At 41.0% G+C, this 18,737-nt stretch overlaps 1 protein-coding gene across 1 annotated transcript in view; it reads left to right on the forward strand.

Moving 5' to 3' along the window:
• The window catches only part of CACHD1 (cache domain containing 1), a 127,198-nt gene that overhangs the window by 17,349 nt on the left and 91,112 nt on the right, over positions 1-18,737 (forward strand). Inside the window, exon 2 of the mRNA XM_077766137.1 lies at positions 9,237-9,385. Within this exon, the coding sequence (XP_077622263.1) occupies positions 9,378-9,385 (8 nt within the window). The 5' untranslated portion in view covers positions 9,237-9,377. The remainder of the gene's footprint in view (positions 1-9,236; positions 9,386-18,737) is intronic.

Here is an 18,737-nt window from a genome sequence, read left to right on the forward strand (position 1 = left end):
TAAATCTTCCTGGTCCACCTGCAGTTCATCTGTCAGCGGCTGCCCTGCTTCTCCGCTGGATGTGCTATTCCCACACATCCGTCAGACAACCCTGAAGCCTCTGTGGGCCATTGGAAAGTCAGACTGGCCCTATTCCATCTATAGGTCTTCATCATCTATCTTGTCTTGTATCTTTGCCTGCCATGCCCAGGCTCTGCTCTACTGAGGGATTACAGGGAGCCCAAACCTAGTGGTCAGTGGGCAGCCACATCACAACCATGGCCACTGGCCATCAGAATCCATTCCATGAATTGGTGTTCTTGGTTCTCGGTAAGGCTTACTCCAGAGCAGCTGATATTACCCAGGAGACAGGTCAAGATAGGGAAGTAGACAGGCCCACAGTTTCTAATTGGCTTGAACCGGATATGAACACTATTAATAGGTTATCTGTCCTTTCCTAGAACTGGAAGCAGACTTTTCCGATATGGCAAATAATGGTGTATTGTAGGAGGGCAAATGAATACAGTAGCAAGTGAACCCTTTTGAGACTCTTCTAGATGCTCGGTACTACATTAAATAAAAAGGCATAGTATACTGTTCAAGAACATGGAGTTGGTTATTAGCTGAGTGACCTTGGACAGATTAATCTGTCAGCACCGTCTATTAAAAATAGCATATAGCAATTACTAAGAGCTGTTGCAAGAATCGAAAGACCTCACATCATGTTGCACTTTCAAAGTGCCCAGCACCTGGTCAGCAATCGATAAATGCTCGTTGTTATGCTACTGGTTTGTTGGGGGGAAAGCGAGATCCTTAACTAGGAAAAATGAACAATATAAGCAGGATATGAGGGGTCCAAATGCGTTAATTCAAGGCGATTTTGGAAAAGAAGGGCCTGAGGAGGATCCAAAGAGACAAAAATCAGGCTGGGACTGAAAGAATGAGTTTAATTTTATATGGGAAAGTTGATTTTTCTAGAGAACGGAGCTAAGGATTAGAAGAAATTGTCTCTGGTTTCTCTACTCACTCAGCGTGAGTACGGGGCACACCACTGAGCCTAGATTTCTTGACTGTAGAAGCCGGACAGGGAATATCTGGTCCGCCTACCTCCTAGGGTTGTTGGAAGGCACATGTAAGACGAGCCATATAAAAATGGCAAAAGACCAGAATAAAAGGCCTCATTAAGGCCTCATTAAGTTTAGAAAGAAGATCCTAGAATGATCCCGAGTTACCTCAGACTGTAATTATGTAACCTACAGGACACCGTGCTTTTAACGAGGCACTGACAGCCCTGGCAAGGTCATAGCCCAGTGTTAACACATCCGGTCAGACTCCTCATTCTTCAGGATTCTCCAGAGTACCTGAGTCAATACATAAAGCCCCCCAAACAGTAACAACTACAATAATGGTAAGTAACAATAGCAACGGTCCTTATTAGCTCTTATAGGCCGTTACTCTGCTGACTCCTTCACAGACCTTATCCCTTTTAGTTCTCAAACAATACCATGAAGCACCTGTTATTATTCCCAGTTGAGAGGTAATTAAGTTGAAGCTTAGAGAAATAATGCGCCTGGTTCCCTTTAGCTAGTTAGTGACAGAACTGGATTTAACTCAAATTTGACTCCAAAGCTTAAGCCCTTTGTGGCATTTTGCTGTTAATGTAAAGGGGGAGGAAAGTGCTCCCTCCTGGTGCCTCCGCTGCTGCCCCTGGACCGGGTTTCCTATGGATCAAGCATGAGGATGAGTTAAGTGAATAAAATTGTTAATGCTCAAGTAGCCCCTCTCCCTTTCCTTAGAACTTGATACTGGAAAATTTGGACTCCGCATTATTTCCATGTCACCGTTACATGCATTTCCTGCTGTAGAAACTGGGCTAAAACAATAAAAATCCCTTGTGCTCATCACAGGCTTTCTATGTTCACTGTTTTCATTTAAACATTACAGTAAGCCCTTGAAAAGGGGGAATAGTGTTCCCGTTTTACTCAGGAGGAAACTGAGTCTAGGGGAAGTCAACTTGCCCAAATTCCCAGCTGAAAACTGAGAGAGCTATTACAACTGTTACTAATAATTACTAATAGTAATTCCTAATTACTGATAGCAAGGGCAGAGCATGTTTTAAATATCCTCCATACAGTGTGCAACGTGCAACAATAAGGTTTTCCACTTGAACTTTGGAATGCGGTGCTGTGATGTTAGAGATGTTAAATATTTGTTCTTGCATATATATAAAATTATTTCTATGCCACGTACACTTAAAGAACCAAATCCTGAAACTGCTGGGGAAAAGAATAATTCTGGAGTAATAAGGCTGGAATTGAAAGAAAAGGGGATCAGCCATTAAATTCTTACCACGGCACAGAGGTTTTTGAATGTCAAATGTTAAACTCTTCTACATTCAATAGGAATTTTGCTATGAATCTTCAGTCCCCTAGGGTACCTTTCCTGTCTGTGCCTGTCAGCTTCATTGTTCTGCATTTTCAATAAAGCTTTCTCTAACATTCAAAACTCCTCCCGGAGTTTTAAGGAAGAGACATAAATAAAGTGTGTGCTGTGCCTTTGCATTTTTGTTTTCTTTTACCTTTTTTCCCCCCTGAACTGTGTGCCCACCCCACCCCCAGTCTTTAGAGGTATAAAGCTAAGGTAAAAAAAAAAAAAAAAAAAAAAACCTTTAAAAATGGGGGTGAGGGCACTCTGGGGAGGTATGCAAATAACAGAAATGTCTATGGGAAAATTAAGGGAAGTGAAATTCAGCAAGAAAGAAATTCATTGATGTTGTGATGAAACGTTGTCACTGGAGATGATGACAAATTAGAATCGGTTCCCATGGGGACCGGCGTGCTACCTACTGATCATTTGACCCATGGCTGGATGTTGGCTAGCCAAAGAATTGACCCAAAAGATGACAAGATGGTTTCAGTCCCCTTGCCTCATCAGCATTCCGGAACCCCTTAGGGATGAAGGGGGAGAGGATAAAGACGGATAAAAGATGAAAGCTGAGCTGTGGAAAGAAAAATGTTTTTAATTACACTGAGGAGGATTGTGGGTCCACCTGTAGCTTTTTGTTAAGAACGTCCTTTGTTTTCCTCTGTCTGCAGGGATCGTGGCAGGATGCAGACCCAGAATCTGTCTGGCCCCTTGGGTCTGTGTTGGTAGCCGGTCCTCTGGAGTTCAACACAGACATTCAGGATTTAATCTCTCTGTGGGCTATCTTTACTCGAATGGATATTGTTGTGCTCACCGAGCAACCTGGATTTGGTTGGCATGCTGAAAGAGACTGCTTTTAGAGCAAGAAAGAGAAAAATAGCCCACAGTGGAGCATGAGTTGGTTTCCATAGTGAGTCACTGTCCCCTTTCCTTGTCAGAAGGGCACAGGGAGGTCACCTCAGGCCGTGGGGTCAAGGGAGGCCACAGTGCCACATGGGAGTCAACGGGCCCTGAAGCTCTGTGTGCCTCAGTTTCTTTCTTTGTAAAATGGGAATTAACAACTGCAACTTACTGCGTCATGATGGCAGATGAGTGGAATGAAAATCCAGAGTGGAAGATTAGATGGAATTATGAAACTTGCTTCTGAAAGGGAAGAAGCCATGCATCCGCTCTGTTCTCTTTCCAGGTTATGAACAAAGTTAAACACCATGGAGTAATTGGAACATTTTTTTTTAAGTAATTGGAACAATTTGAGATAGTTTGATGTAACTGACCCCAGAATAACAAGTAATAACAGGTATTGTTTTTGGAGAATACATTATATCCAAGTGGACCTCTTTTTTATATTGGCGGTAGAATTCAATTCTAAACCTCTACGAAGTCTTGATTTTCGCAGGAATTATGTAGGATTCTAAATAAGTATTTTCAGAAGTCTAATTTTTTTTAATGTTTTGTTTGTTTCTGAGAGAGTGAGAGAGACAGTGTGAGCAGGGGAGGGTCAGAGAGAGAGGAAGACAGACTCTGAAGCAGGCTCCAGGCTCTGAGCTAGCTGTCAGCACAGAGCCTGACACGGGGCGCGAACCCAAGAACCGTGAGATCCTGAGCCAAAGTCGGACGCTTAACCGACTGAGCCACCCAGATGCCCCCAGAAGTCTAATTTTTATTATAAAGTAATGAGACAATACGTGGCTTCTAGTACTCAGCCAAGATTTACAGCCTTTGTTAAAATGGGTTTGAAAAGAAATGGGAAGAGGGGGCTGTTGGTCTGTGGGTATTCCACACAGAAACAGCGTTGCACACAGATTGAAGCTTCAGCCCTGAAGTTAGAATAGGACCATGCTTGAGTTGCAGCCCTACTACTTGCTACATTTGTTACCTTGAGCACCATTATGGAACATTCAGTGTCTGCTTCTGGAAAATGCAGATGTGTGTCTTTTGTGGTTCTTTGAAAGGTTAAATGAAGGCATGCTTGTGAAGTGCTTAGAACAGTGCCCTGCACATAGTTAGCACTCAACAAATGTTGGCAATTGATTTTTTTAACAAGGCAAGATGGGGTCTCACCCTTTGAAAGCAGGAATTTCTGACTGAGAAGTGTGAATCCAAAGTGGGGGAGCTTGCATTTGAGACCTTTTGTTAATGGTCACGTATCTGGGCTCTGCATGCAAGTTACTGCCTCCACTGAGGAAAAATGCAGCTTGAGGGGCGCTTGGGTGTCTCAGTTCATTGCGTGCCCCTCTGACTTTGGGTCAGGTCATGGTCTTACAGCTCGTGAGTTCCGGCCCCACATCCGGGCTCTGTGCTGCTGGCACAGAGCCTGTTTGGGATTCTCTCTGCCCCTCTTTCTCTTCTATGTGCTCCCCCCCTCCCCCCACCACCTCTCTGGCTGCCTCCCTCTCTCTCTCTCTCTCAAAAAAATTTTTTTTAATGTTTATTTTTAAGAGAGAGAAAGACAGAGTGTGAATGGGGGAGGAGCAGAGAGAGAGGGAGACACAGAATCTGAAGCAGGCTCCAGGCTCTGAGCTGTCAGCGCAGAGCTTGATGCGTGGCTCCGACCCATGAACCATGAGATGATGACCTGAGCTGAACTCCAGCACTGGAGCAACTGAGCCACCCAGGCATCCCTTTAAATTTTTTAAAAATGCAGCTTGAGGCCCATCCTAACTAGGAGGCTGAAGGCAGACATTCCCAACTTGCTCCTGCTTCGCTGCTTCTGGCAGTTCCTCTCCCCATTTCCTTCCTCGCCACACGCCCCACTGCAGGAACTGTTTCATTCCATAGACAGCCCAGTAGTGGGGGGCTCTGCGCCTTGGCTGATTATGTTAATGAGAGGTTCATTCCTCAGATTGGTGTGAGTTGTCATATATTTAAATGTCAAGTCACCACTTTTAAGTTTGGGTTGTGTGGAGCAGATACTGAATACACACAGACAGTTCTGAGTTTGAATTATGTGACGGGCTTTCACAAAATAACCTGGTTAATATAAAATAACAATACCTAAATTGTTGGATCCTTATGCGTGATATGTGGTAACTACTGCTGTGCAGGAGCTGTTAGAATTTTGTCAACAACCCCGATATCTCTCTGCAGCAGATACTAGTCTTGATCATTCTGATGTAGGTGTAGTAGCTGGATCTGAACGGCTTTGTATAGCTTAGCTTCAATATGTTTATCTTGAGATGGAATTCACCTATCTTGGGTGTTCAAGATACATAAAAAAAAAACACCCCAAACTTAGTGACATAGACAACCATCGCTATGCTTGTGGATTCTGTGGGTCAGGAGCTTGGGCCAGAAATTGCAAGGTGGCTTATCTCTGCTCCATGATGTCTGGGGCTTCATCAGAGTACACTGGGGGCTGGAATTTCCTGGAGGCTCCTTGACTCCTATTTGGAACCTGGGCTGAGATGACTTGAAGGCTTGAGCAGCTGGAGGTGCCAACCAAGCACTTAACTGTGGCCTCTTCATGTGTCTTGGACGTGGTACAGCATGGTAGCTTGAGAGCATTCCAAGAGAGACCTGCGGAAGCTGCATGGCCCTTTATGACCTAGCCTCAGAAGTTGCCTAGTGTCACTTTCTCTATACTTACTGGTAGAAGCCGTTGTAACTCTACCCAGATTCAAGGAGTGGGTGGAGGGGGAGCATGGACCCCCACCTCATAGTGGGGAGGGATGTTAAAAAAAAATTGGAGTAAACTTTTGTAAAACTATTAGGATTATGGTTCTGTCTTGGAATATGTCAGGGCTTCTACTTACAGAGAAGCAAGCCATATAGTCTCTATTCCAACTACTTTGCCACTGTAGAATGAAAGCAGCCGTAAACACTTAGGTAAACAAATAGCTATTTCAATAAAACTTCATGAACATTGAAATTTGAATTTCCTGTAATTGTTAGCTATAACAAAATACTTTAAAGACATTTAAAAATATAAATAATTTTTAGCTTCTATAAAAGTACACAGACAAATTAAAATATCGTGATTGGGGTGCTTGGGTGGCTCAGTCGGTCAAGCATCCGACTTCGGCTCAGATCATGATCTCCTGGTTCATGAATTCGAGCCCCACATTGGACGTGGGGCTGACAGCTCAGGGCCTGGAGCCTGCTTCGGATTCTGCGTCTCCCTCTCTCTCTGTCTCTGTCTCTCTCTCTCTGCCCCTTTCTTGCTCTCTGTCTCTCAAAAATAAATAAACATTAAAAAATTTTTTAATATCATGATTAAGTAGATCTGACTTTGTTCTAACTTAGAATTCTCCAAATGTGTAGAAGAAATACTAGGTATTTCTCAGATGTTTTTGTATGTGTGTGAGAGAAAGACAAAAATGATCGCAAGTGGCATTTTAGAAGTGAGTTTGTGAAGATATTTAGTATTTCCATTTTTTTGTTTTTTGTTTCTTTTTGAGAGTGAGAATGTGAGCAGGGGAAGGGCAAAGAGAGAAGGGGACAGAGGACCCAAAACGGGCTCCAAGCTAACAGCAGTGAGCCTGATGTAGGGCTTGAACTCATGAATGGTGAGATCATGATCTGAGGCAAAACCAGATGCTCAGCTGACTAAGCCACCCAGGTGCCCCCAGATTTTACATTTTTTCAAGCACACTTTATCTTGTTACAGAATATTTGTTCCTAAGGGCAAGGAAGGGCTGTATTCTTGATATTGTAGGTGGAATGATTGGTAATTTTTTTCAGAACCTAAAGAGAAAAGATAAAAATTTGCTCTTCTTGATGCAGTTCCCAGAAATACATATTGTTGCTATTGTTGTTTTTAAATAAGTATTCCAGGTTTTTAAAGAGGTTGTTGATCCTTAGACCAAAGATAAGGTTGATGACTTTTTTTTAACCTTTATTAATTCATTAGATATTTATTGTCTGCCTGCAATTCCAGGCAGGTGCTAAAGTAACGAGATGAGCAAAAGCACATGTAGTACCTGCCCTTACAGAGCATACAGTGTAGTGGGGGAGCCGGACATTAAACATAACAGCACTGAAGTGTCATGTATATTATAAGGTGGGAATATAGGGCACTATGATAATCTTCTTGAGGTTTTTTAGCTGGGCCTGTTAATCTATCTCTTATCCTCAATTATCTATTGAATGTAAGAGTCCAGGAAAAAAAGGATTATTCCATTAGAATAATGGTTTAAAAAACATACTGTGGTTTAAAAAACATAGCGCAGGAGCACCTGGGTACCTCAGTCAGTTGAGCGTCAGACTCTTGATTTCAGCTCAGGTCATGATCTCATGGTTCATGAGGTCGAGCCCCTGGTCCACTCCATGCTGACAGCACAGAGCCTGCTTGGGATTCCATCTCTCCTGCTCTTTGCCTTTCCTCTGCTCATGCGCACACTCTCGCTCTCTGGAATAAAGAAACATTTAAAAACAACATATTTGCTAAGCACACTTTTACTTAGCATCCTGTCTTCCATCCACCAGATGTCGGTAGCACTTTGTACCACCTTCTAACAACCAAAATCCTCTCCAGGCTTTGCCAAATCCCCTTGGAGGCAGAATCACCAGTGGTCTAAATTAAGATGGGAAATTAAACTGCAGCTATACCTTTTATGCCAAAGACCTCAGCAAGAAAAAACATAATTTTTAAAATAAATTCTAGTTCAGGGATTAGAATTGCAGGTGAATTTGTCAATTTGGTGGTGGTGGGGGGGGCATACAATTCGTCCTCTGAAAATGGTAAGACAAAATGGGACAGCCCTTTGTCAAACTAAATGTTACACTCATACTCTTGTTATGTATGGAAATGTTTCTAAACTTTATAGTTAGTATAATATTTAGCAAGGCTGAGAACCTTATTTAATTGAAACTCTGAAAGCTCCCAAATATCAATGGGACAAAATCAAATTGTGGAGTTGGCTTGAAAATAACAAATGAAGATATCATGATCTGGCTCCATGTTCTCAGCCTGTAAGCTATTGGATTGTGTGAGTTGCATGACCCAAAGGAGATGATTAGTTCTCCTCTAGTGTGCTGATAATGAATAGCTCTACAAAACCAATTAGCTATAATTCTATCAGTCATTTCATTTGGGTAACATTTTGTTTAAGGGGAAGAAAAACAACACTGTTTTCCTTGGAGAACTATAATTAAGCTGTGATATTTGGTAGGAACAATGAAGGAAAAAGCAGTATGCTTATCAATTTGCTTTTGTTATTCCCACATGAAAGCAAATTATGATGAAGTGTTCTGTTCACAGCAGTTAAGAAGGACATTTGTCCATCTTAAAGGTATAACAGACCAAACAGGAATGTACTTCTAACTATATATTTTGTTTCCTAGGGATATCTACATTGTACAACTCCAGGGATTTGCCATTCACATGGAAGACTGTGAATGGTGCCCCCTGGAGTTGTGTAGCAGAAGATACTGAATGTCATTTCTCTTTTTCACGTATTTTCCCCTTGAAAATCTGTGTGAAGCCAGAATCATGAACAGTGGATTGTTTTTCTTACGACCACTGTTGCTTTGTGAGACCTAATGCCCACTGTCATGCTGACAATAATATCAATAGAATTTGTTTTCTTGTGTCGAGTAGAACATTTATGGCTCAGTATTGTTCTGTTTGAATTCGAACACATGAGAGGTTCATAATGTATCATTAGCTGTTATAAGTTAACAGATATCATTTTGTTGTCTGACTATCGTTCTTTGACTTATGGGCATTTTGCAATTTTTACCTCAATTTCATTCGAGATGTGCGAACGTGTTGTTAGATTTACCTGAAGTTTAATACGTGCATCTTGTGATACAAATTAATGAGCTTATTAGAAAAACACAGTGGGCTATCGTGTTGGGCTTTCAATTTATTTTGCTTACTGTTTGTCCCACAGCTAGCCAAAAAAATCCGAGAGAAGTTCAATCGTTACTTGGACGTGGTCAACCGGAACAAGCAAGTTGTAGAAGCTTCTTACACAGCTCACCTAACCTCTCCTCTAACTGCAATTCAAGACTGCTGTACGATCCCACCTTCCATGATGGAGTAAGGCTTTAAAAATATTTTTTGTTGTTGTTTAAACCAGGAATTGAATTGCTTTCCATTCATATTCAAAATGCAAGTGCTTGTTTATTGCAAAGTGAATAGTATTTCTATCTTAAATAAGCCCTTTGTCTTTACATAGACCAGTAATTTTTAAAGAAGTGGGGCTCGCCATTTTGTATCCAAGAGACCCTAGATCTTTCCTGCTTACCTTTATTCAGGTTCGGCAAATTTTATTTGAGTACAAAGTTGATGAAGTCTAGAAAACTGCAAACATTTTGTCAGCTGATGGGTCATGAATAAACTAGTCTCACTGCTTCAGGTAATTCACCTAATTTAAGAGAGTGCTTTTTGTCTTTGATAAAGAGTAGCAAAAATTCCCACTTCATTCTTTGGTAGGTTTAAAGATAGTGTCTAACACTAATGGGAAATGTGGCTTCAGATAATAATGAAACAGAATTTGTATGCATAGGTTAGGGATAGTTTTATATACTGAACTAGTGATATTTATATTTGGAAGGGTATAGGGGCATGGGATGCTCGGATTTGTCTGTAGTGGAAAGAACACTTAACTAGAGGTCCAAAGACCTTAATTTTTACTTGGTCTCTAGCCATGTGACTTTAATTAATTAATTACGTGTGTTTCCTATCAGTGGATAATAACCTTTATTTTCTAGGCCTATTTTGAATGGCTAAAAGATGTTAACATGCTTTAAAAATTGAGTATAAATGTTACCATAATTGGTATGTATTACTCCCTTTTTTGTACAGGGAGTGCTCTTGGAGCTGTGCAGGGAATGGATACAACATAGTTTTTGGTGGTTAAATGTTTTACTTCCATCAGCAGTTTTTTACTTACAGTTTCTTGGTGGGCTATGGAGGTAGCAGGGCATCCTTAAGTCATTTTGTTCTCCTATGATACTAAGATACTTTCTCCCTGCAGCCTGAAGAAGCTTCTGGTCGTTTACTCAACTAAATGGAAAAATGTAAACAGTGTAGATGGGACTCTCTGGTTATGAATCCTACCTAATACTCAGGTGGTTTTAGATCTTGGATATTTGACATTTCTGCCACCCTGTCTTCCTCTCCAGAATGGGAACAATGATGAATACTTCATAAGGTGTTGTGAGCATTCAGTGTGGTCAGATGTGAAAAATTCTCTATAAACTCTAATGTTCTGAACAAATATCAGTCCTGATATTTATATGGGGCCTATCACGTGAACGTTTATTTTTTGATTAGGTGTAATCAAAGAAGATGTCCTTTTTTGTAGTTGGGACGTCAGTAACTTAGTGTTTTTGACAACTTACCTCTTTCCTCAGAAGAAAGGGAGGGCCCACTTGGGTTTTGAACCAAAGAAAAAATCATTTTCAGAACCGAGAGAAAAGCTGGTACAGTAAGCGAGAAATCCTTGAAGCTAGAATTATGCGTAAAACTGTGGTTGTCAACCGGGGGTGGTTTCCAGGCTCCTTCCTTCTCCCCCTTTTCTCTTGGACGTTCGGCAATGTCTGGAAACATTTTCAGTTGTCACCATTGGAAGGTGGGGAACAGTTACTGGTGTCTAGTGAGTAGAGGCCAGGGATGTGTCTACACGGCCTGTAATGCACAGGACAGACCCCTCCAGAGCAAAGAATTATCTGGCTCACAACGTCAGTAGTACAGAGGTTGAAAAGTCCTGCCTCCGAAGATATGAGGTTTTCATAAATTCCTAAGTGAAACTGTGGCTCTGCTAGATAGAAGCTTGAATTGATTGCCCTCTACCTGGAAATCTATCCCATATGTCTTCCCATTACTGGCCCACCTCGTGAATTTCTATTAATGTTTTAAGAAGTAACTCCACAGTTTGCCTCTCTCCATAGCCTCCTAATACCTTTTCCCCCCCTCTTTTTATTTCCCTTTGCCCCTGGAGAAATTCACTTCTTCCTCATCTCTGCTCCCATAGTAAGTTTGAAACACCTTTATTACAGTGTAGGACTTGATGTTATCGCGGGTTGTTGGTGGTGAGTCTGCCTCCCCTGCTGTTNCCTGGAAATCTATCCCATATGTCTTCCCATTACTGGCCCACCTCGTGAATTTCTATTAATGTTTTAAGAAGTAACTCCACAGTTTGCCTCTCTCCATAGCCTCCTAATACCTTTCCCCCCCTCTTTTTATTTCCCTTTGCCCCTGGAGGGATTCACTTCTTCCTCATCTCTGCTCCCATAGTAAGTTTGAAACACCTTTATTACAGTGTAGGACTTGATGTTATCGTGGGTTGTTGGTGGTGAGTCTGCCTCCCCTGCTGTTCTGGGCAGGGATTACACCACATCACTTTTTATCCCAGCACCTGGCAATCGTATTTAATTACTACTTGTCAAAGTCTGAATTGAGTAAGGGGCTGTCTATTCTCCACAAATTAAAACTTTGGGGATGGAGGTGGAGACGAATACTGACCATAATTAATAGCACAAAATGTGACAGAGAGATCCTGTGGTTCCTCAAAGCAGAGAACTATGCCAGGTGGATGGCATTGCAAAAGGCTCTATGAACTTTATAGTGCGTGTTGGGGGAATATCACAAGAAAATAAGACATTTTTTAAAAATTATTTTAAAGTTTGTTTATTTTTGAGAGAGAGAGAGAGAGAGAGAGAGAAACAAATGTGTGCATAAGCGAGCATGAGTGGGGGATGAGCAGAGAGAGACACACACAGAATCCGAAGCAGGCTTCAGGCTCTGAGCTAGCTGTCAGCACACAGCCCAACACAGGACTCTAACCCACAAACCATGAGATCATGACCTGAGCCAAAGTCGGACATTTAACCAACTGAGCCACCCAGGTGCCCCAATAATACATAGTTATAAAGAAACTTGTAAAGAAAGTCATTGCAGTGCCAGTTAGAATAGAGAATATTGTCCTCATCCTAAATTTCTAATAGAGGATTAGTCAAAGGAATTGTGGCACATCCATAAAAGTGAGATGGTAAGACACAGCCACACTGTAAAAGAAGAGTATTTGCTGACTTGTGAAAATGGCCATACATACATACACGCATTAAAAGTTTGCAGCGGTGGGGGTGGGGCCTCGGTGGCTGAGTCGGTTAAGTGTCTGGCTCTCGATTTAGGCTCAGGTCATGATCTTACGGTTTGTACTGCATTGGGCTCTTTACTGATAGTGCAGAGCCTGCTTGGGATTCTCTCTCTTCCTCTCTCTCTCTGCCCCTCCCCCTGCTCACTCTTTAATTAGTTAATTAAAACAAACCTAAAAAATTAATAAAAGTTTGGGAGGACTTCCATCAAAACGTTTAGGAATAAAGACCATGATTTCCATTTTGAACATGCAAAGAATTGAAGTCTGAGGTGTAGACTACAGAGATATTTGGTAAAATTCAGTGGTCTGCCTTTTGGTGAATACAATAAAACATAAAGCGTAGTCTGTGCCCTCCTGGAATTCCTCATCTAGTTCAGTTTGCCGTCCAAGGGACTTCAGTTGTACTTCTGGGAGGATACGTCTGACAAAACAGATTAGGATGAGAGGCTCTTCCCTCCTTCCCTCCTTCAGAGGTTGGACTTGTGCATTGAACGTTGCCTGGGGACTCTGGAGAGCTGTGCTGCAATCTTCTCTCCTCACCCGGAGTGGCGAGGACCACCAACAGGACCAACCTCCGAATGGGGTGAATCTTGTAAAACCAGGGCAGTTCTGACAACAAAGCTGGGTAATCAGAAGATTGACAGATGAGTAAAGAGGCATATTAAAGAGATATCTAATCAACGCTCTTCACAGCCGGGAGTGGCAGAGGATGACTACCCCTCGTAGAGTCTTCCTGGCTCTGAATAGAGCTCACTTACCAGGGACATGTGTTCAGGAGTTTTTGAAGTAACTCTGAGCTGATGCTTTTCTAGCAATTGGATGAACACAAACACTTTCTAAAATCATGAGACTCAGGGCGCCCCAGTGGCTCAGTCACTTAAGCAGCCAACTTCGCCTCAGGTTATGATCTCACGGTTCATGAGTTTGAGCCCCATGTTGGGCTCTGTGCTGACAGCTCAAAGCCTTGAGCCTGCCTCTGATTCTGACTCCCTCTCTCTCTGCCCTTTTCCTGCTAGTACTGTGTCTCTCTCTGTCTTTCAAAAATAAATAGAAAAGTTTTAAAAATTAAGTTATGAAACTCAACTTTTTAATGAAGCTTCAAGAATGGAAAGAGTTCCTAGTAAGTCATTGGGGTGAGCCAGGATAGGAATCCTTCACTGCCTTTGTTCCAGTCCCTCATGAAACACTTCTTGCTTCACTTTCTGTTTTGGTATCTTATTAAACACATTTTCAGTGTATATTTTATCCCTCCAAAAATGTCTACATTTTGAATCTCAGGGAGTTGATACTGGAGTAGAGTGTGGACAGGAAGAACTTCCAGTCTTCAGAAGCCATTTGAGGACATGACTAAGAATAATTTTTTTTTAACGGTAGGTTTTCTAAACGTTTGGTTTTGAATCCTACCTCTTTCACTCTAAGTTGTCTTTGGGGAGTCACTTAATTCTGAGCATCAATTTCCTTATCAGTGAGCTGAGAGTAAGGATAGCACATCGCTCACAGGGTCACTGTGGGGGAATGTTTTCCGGTTGTAACTTCATTATTTCATAAGTACAGGCATTATTCTCTATGTCAAGACACACTCTTTTTTCTCTTATGGCAAAAAAAGAGTCGTCTTTAAGATAAGTATACTTTAAAAAGTGAATTAACCTAAATGAAAATATTAAGTGAATGTGACCAAAATCTGAAAGGTAATAGATATAATAATGACTGAAGTTCATGAAAAAATGGATTCAAGGTCATTTCCAAAGTCCTTCCAAATTGTGAGATTAATAAAGTAGATTTTTTTATGCCCATGATGTGTATCTGGCCATATGCAAATGTATTAATACTGCTGTTATAGGTTTAAGTAATTGACTTGAGATAAGGGACCTCCAGTCTTACATCTGGGTTTTGTCCATTCTTTTTTTTTTTTAACTTTTAAAAAATGTTTATTTAAACATTTACATGTTTAAGAGACTGAGGCAAGCGGGGAAGGAGTAGAGAGAGAGAGAGAGAGAGGGAGACACGGAATCTAAAGGAAGCTCCATGTTCTGAGCTGTTAGCACAGAGCCTGACGTGGAGCTCAAACTCATAAACTGTGAGGCCATGACCTGAGCTGAAGTCAGAGACTTACCTGACTGAGCCACCAGGCGCCCCTGGATTGTGTCCATTCCTAAACAAACATCTGGGCTATGTAAACACTTTGTGATGCCTAGCACTGGCCCAGTGGTGCTCAAGCTATTTGTTATTAACATTTTAAGTGCCTGTGGCCTTTTGACCTTGCTTCTTCTCTAAAGGCATCAAAGATGAGTTAGTACTAGGACAATATTTTTTATAACTAGTTTTAACAAATGGCTAATATTCACTTTTTGTTTTGAGCCTAGAATTTCATTTTTGCTGATTTAGAATCCATTTATTTTTCTCACAAAGGCTAGGTAATGCATATTTTAACAAAATGCCCAGTTGTGAAGAGGGAAGAGCTTTAGAGTGTCCTATCATAGATTCTGAAGGTTTATACTGTGTTGACAGAAGAGAGAACCTGCAAAGCAGCAGAAAATTGATTTTTCCGATGATTTTGATACTTTCCTTCTCAGACTACACAACTCCTCCTACTCAGGAGTTCTGCAAATAAATTATTTTGTACAAGGCCTTGCATGGAGGTTAGGGACTTCGTCAGTGTTTGCTGAAGGAACAATCTGAAGAATTAACCTCCTCCAAAATGGAGAAAAATGAGATTATGTCTTAATATAAGACAAGCTCATTTTCAGTGGTGTCACTTAAAATAACAAAATTTTGAGAATGTGTTCATTTACTCGTGTGATTTAATTCACAGCTCCCCTTGTGCTGTGTTGGGTCAGTGATGAGGGTGCAGGACAGGCTGGACTCTCCCTCGAGGAGGGCCCACTATACACAAACACATGCTTATCCTCAGGGACTATATCTGATCTACAGATGTGTTTATCTTAGCCCCACAAGATATTTTAAAGGCTTTTAAATGTATAAGTTTTTAAATCTGTTGACAACACTTAAATTTGGGGAGACTACACATTTAAAAACTCCAAATTGCTGTTTTTTTCTAAAATCAGAAGATCTGGCAGTAGTGGTCCACATACCCACTGGGTAGCAGTTCATCTGCATGAAGAATGGCTCCCCTTTGAGGACAAGGCCCACAGTCTCCCTTTCACACTGTTCCCGCTGCTCCCTGTGGGTTACACCCAACCCATTCCTCTGACTTTGATCACCTGCTTGGCCCTGCTTGATCCACACTAACATATGAGTTTGTAACTCCTGCTTTAAAAGGAACATATAATATTAATTAATCTGACTTAAGAAAATGTCCTGTTCACACTCATTCTGTCAAATTTCAAGACTATATAGCTCCTTTATGCATAACATTTAGAACTTCTATCCCCGAAATCTGGCTTGCCACAGAGATGGGGTGCTCTTAAACACCTCTGAACCTGTTGTTTACTCAGCAGGACCCACTACCCCTTGGCTTTTATTATACAAACCAATCAATCATTTTATCTTCCGTGTCTTTTAATCCATTTCTCTCCTCTCTTCCCCAGTGTATCTGTAAGTGTTCCTGCCAGGTGGCATTCTCTTTTAATTTTTGTTTTTATTTTATTTTTTTTTAAGCAGGGAACAATAGTAGGAAGGAACTACTAGGAAGATGAATTTAGATTTTTATGTGTGTGTGTGTGTGTGTGTGTGTGTGTGTGTCTCCATGTGGGGTTCAGTGCTGTTGTCTTCACTGAGTTAATGCTTGTGAATTGGTTAATTGTGCTGGGTCTTGTTAAGGCATCTAGGCTAGGTTTGAGATGAGCAAAGCAATACTAGAATGAGCTAGAATGAGTTAAGCAGTTGTTTCCAAGCCCCTCGGAAGCCAGGCACCTACAGTTAGACTTCAGCTCTGTAGAGAATTCTCTTCTACCCATCAGGGCAGACTTAAAGCTTCACTGATTCCAAAAAGTGAAGAAGCTCTTGGAAATATTGTCAAATTAGATTTCTGCTATTTTTTAAGGAGCTCTTTGAGTTGGAGCATCCACTGAGATTGATGTAGTCCGTGGGGAAGGCAGGGTAAGACTCCTCTCATTTTCTGAGAACCCAAATTTAATGCATCCCTGGCTGCCACCCGCTAGAGCAATAGGATTTCAAGAGTCTGGCCTTAACCACAAATCTTTTGGGGATATTGTGCTACAGATAAAGCAATGAGCATAGGTTCTGATGCAAGAAATACAAGCTCCCGATTGCATTTCTCATGAATAGCCACAGTTATAAGCCTGTTAGAGTTCTCCAGAGAAATAGAACTGATAGGAGGAGATATGTGAAAAATAGGTAGAGAAGGTAAGATTTATTCTAAGAAAGTAGCTCACATGATTTTGCAGATGCAAGTCTAAAAATGGCAGGGTAGTCCAGCAGTTCCAGACCCAGAACAGTTGCAATTCCAGTTTTCTGGCAGAATTCTTTCTTGCTTAGCAAGATCTGTCTTCATTCTGTTAGGGCCTTCAACTAATTGGACCCACAAGCCCACTGACTTAAATGTTGATCTCATCCCAAAACTCCCTTCACAGAAAAATTCAGAATAATGTTTGACCAAATATCTGGGGACTCTGGCCCAGCCAAATTGACACATAAAATTAACTATCATACACTCTTAGAGAAAGGATAGATAGTTGAATGGCAAAGCCTACCACTGAAGTTAAATTTTTATTGACACTCACATTTAGATTGGAAAGTGCCAGATTATTACTCTCTTCAAATGTTATGCTGTGTCCTACTAGACTGCTTCTTTTAAAAAGTTAATGTTTGTGTTAATAGCTGCCTGGAAAGAAGTGCAGGCAGCTGAGTAAGTCTTTTTTCATGTAAATTGGTTGTATATCTTGTGGTATGATTTAGATAATGCAAATTTCTATGTTTGTATATTAAGTTCAAATATTGTTGGCACCATAGGAGCCAAAAATGAGCTACTTAGAGAGTTGTTTTTAATTTTGATGGTTAACATGCTGACCCATAATGTTCATATTCCTAAGTTGGGATCCTTGGAAGTTTTTAGGGACTTACTAGTTTCAGGTCAAGGTTTGTGTTTGCCTTTCTTTTTTTAAGCTGAACTCAGACATGTGCTTTCTTTCATTTGAAAAGGAGGCAAGCCTCTTTTTAAATTTTTAGTTTTTAGAATAATCGGTCTTTACCCTGGTGGAAAAGAAATACCTTAAACAGTGAAGACCGTTTTCCTTTCAGTTTAAGTTCAGTTGTGAAGCAGGTTATATCATTGTAGTACAGTACTAAGACTGGATGGACTTTTGCTCTGCTTCTTTACTGTGTGATCTTAGAAAGTTCACTTAACCTTTTTAGTCTACAATTTCCTCAGCAAAGGAGCAGTTTGAACTATACTCCAGACGTCTAGCCCTCGAGATTTATTAATTTCCTTCAGCCTTCTTAGAAGGTTTGTTTTTAACTGGAGCCATTGACATTATAGGCAACTTTTCCTACTGTCCAAATTTGTAAAATCTAGATTTCATGAGAGAATTAGTTTTCATCTTTTTGAGAACTACCTAGAGGAAAGAAGAAGGTATTATGTAGCCAGACTTATAGAGGTTAAACTATTCATTCTTAAGTCATTTAAAAAATAAACATTTATGGAATGGTTTATGGAAGAAGCATTTCAGCCTAGTACTTAAGTAAGAAGGGAATTTGAACATATAGGAATATGGAAGAACTTTCCAGGAGAGAAAGGTCTATCTGAAGAAAATCCCATGGCTAGAAATGGCCAAGAGCACTGAAGAGTGCATAGTGTCTGGGGCAAGTGATGGAAAGGCCATCTGGGAAGTTGGTCAATACCAAATAATAGAGACTCTCAAAGGCTAGGCTGAAACTTTATTCAGGAGACCTTAGGCACTGTAAATGAAGTCAGGGACAATTCTTTTTGTGTTTGTTTATCTTTACTGTCTGACACAGGGTAGATGCTCAATAAATAATGGTAGAATGAGGGAATTCAAGATTTTTGAAAAAGGGAATGAAATGAAGATGCTCTTTAAGGGGATTTTACCTGTTGACTGTGTAGCAAGTAGAAGACCTAGTTTGATTGCATTTGTGTAGGCGAGGAATAAGTGGGGGCATGAACGTGACTATGAGCAACCACCTATTTTGGGTGTTGGAAGAGGGAGGAACCAAAGGTGGCTGAAGTTGATTCTAGTAACTGTGAGAGTGGTTGATACCAGATTCTAAGTCATATTTGTATGTTGTATGCTTGCTTATCTTTCTTTTGAGTTCACAGACCCGGTCAGATTCAACAGCTTGCTTGAACAG

The sequence above is a fragment of the Crocuta crocuta genome, unplaced genomic scaffold, assembly GCF_008692635.1.
Source record: "Crocuta crocuta isolate KB4526 unplaced genomic scaffold, BGI_CrCroc_1.0 scaffold155, whole genome shotgun sequence".
NCBI classification, from domain to species: domain Eukaryota; kingdom Metazoa; phylum Chordata; class Mammalia; order Carnivora; family Hyaenidae; genus Crocuta; species Crocuta crocuta.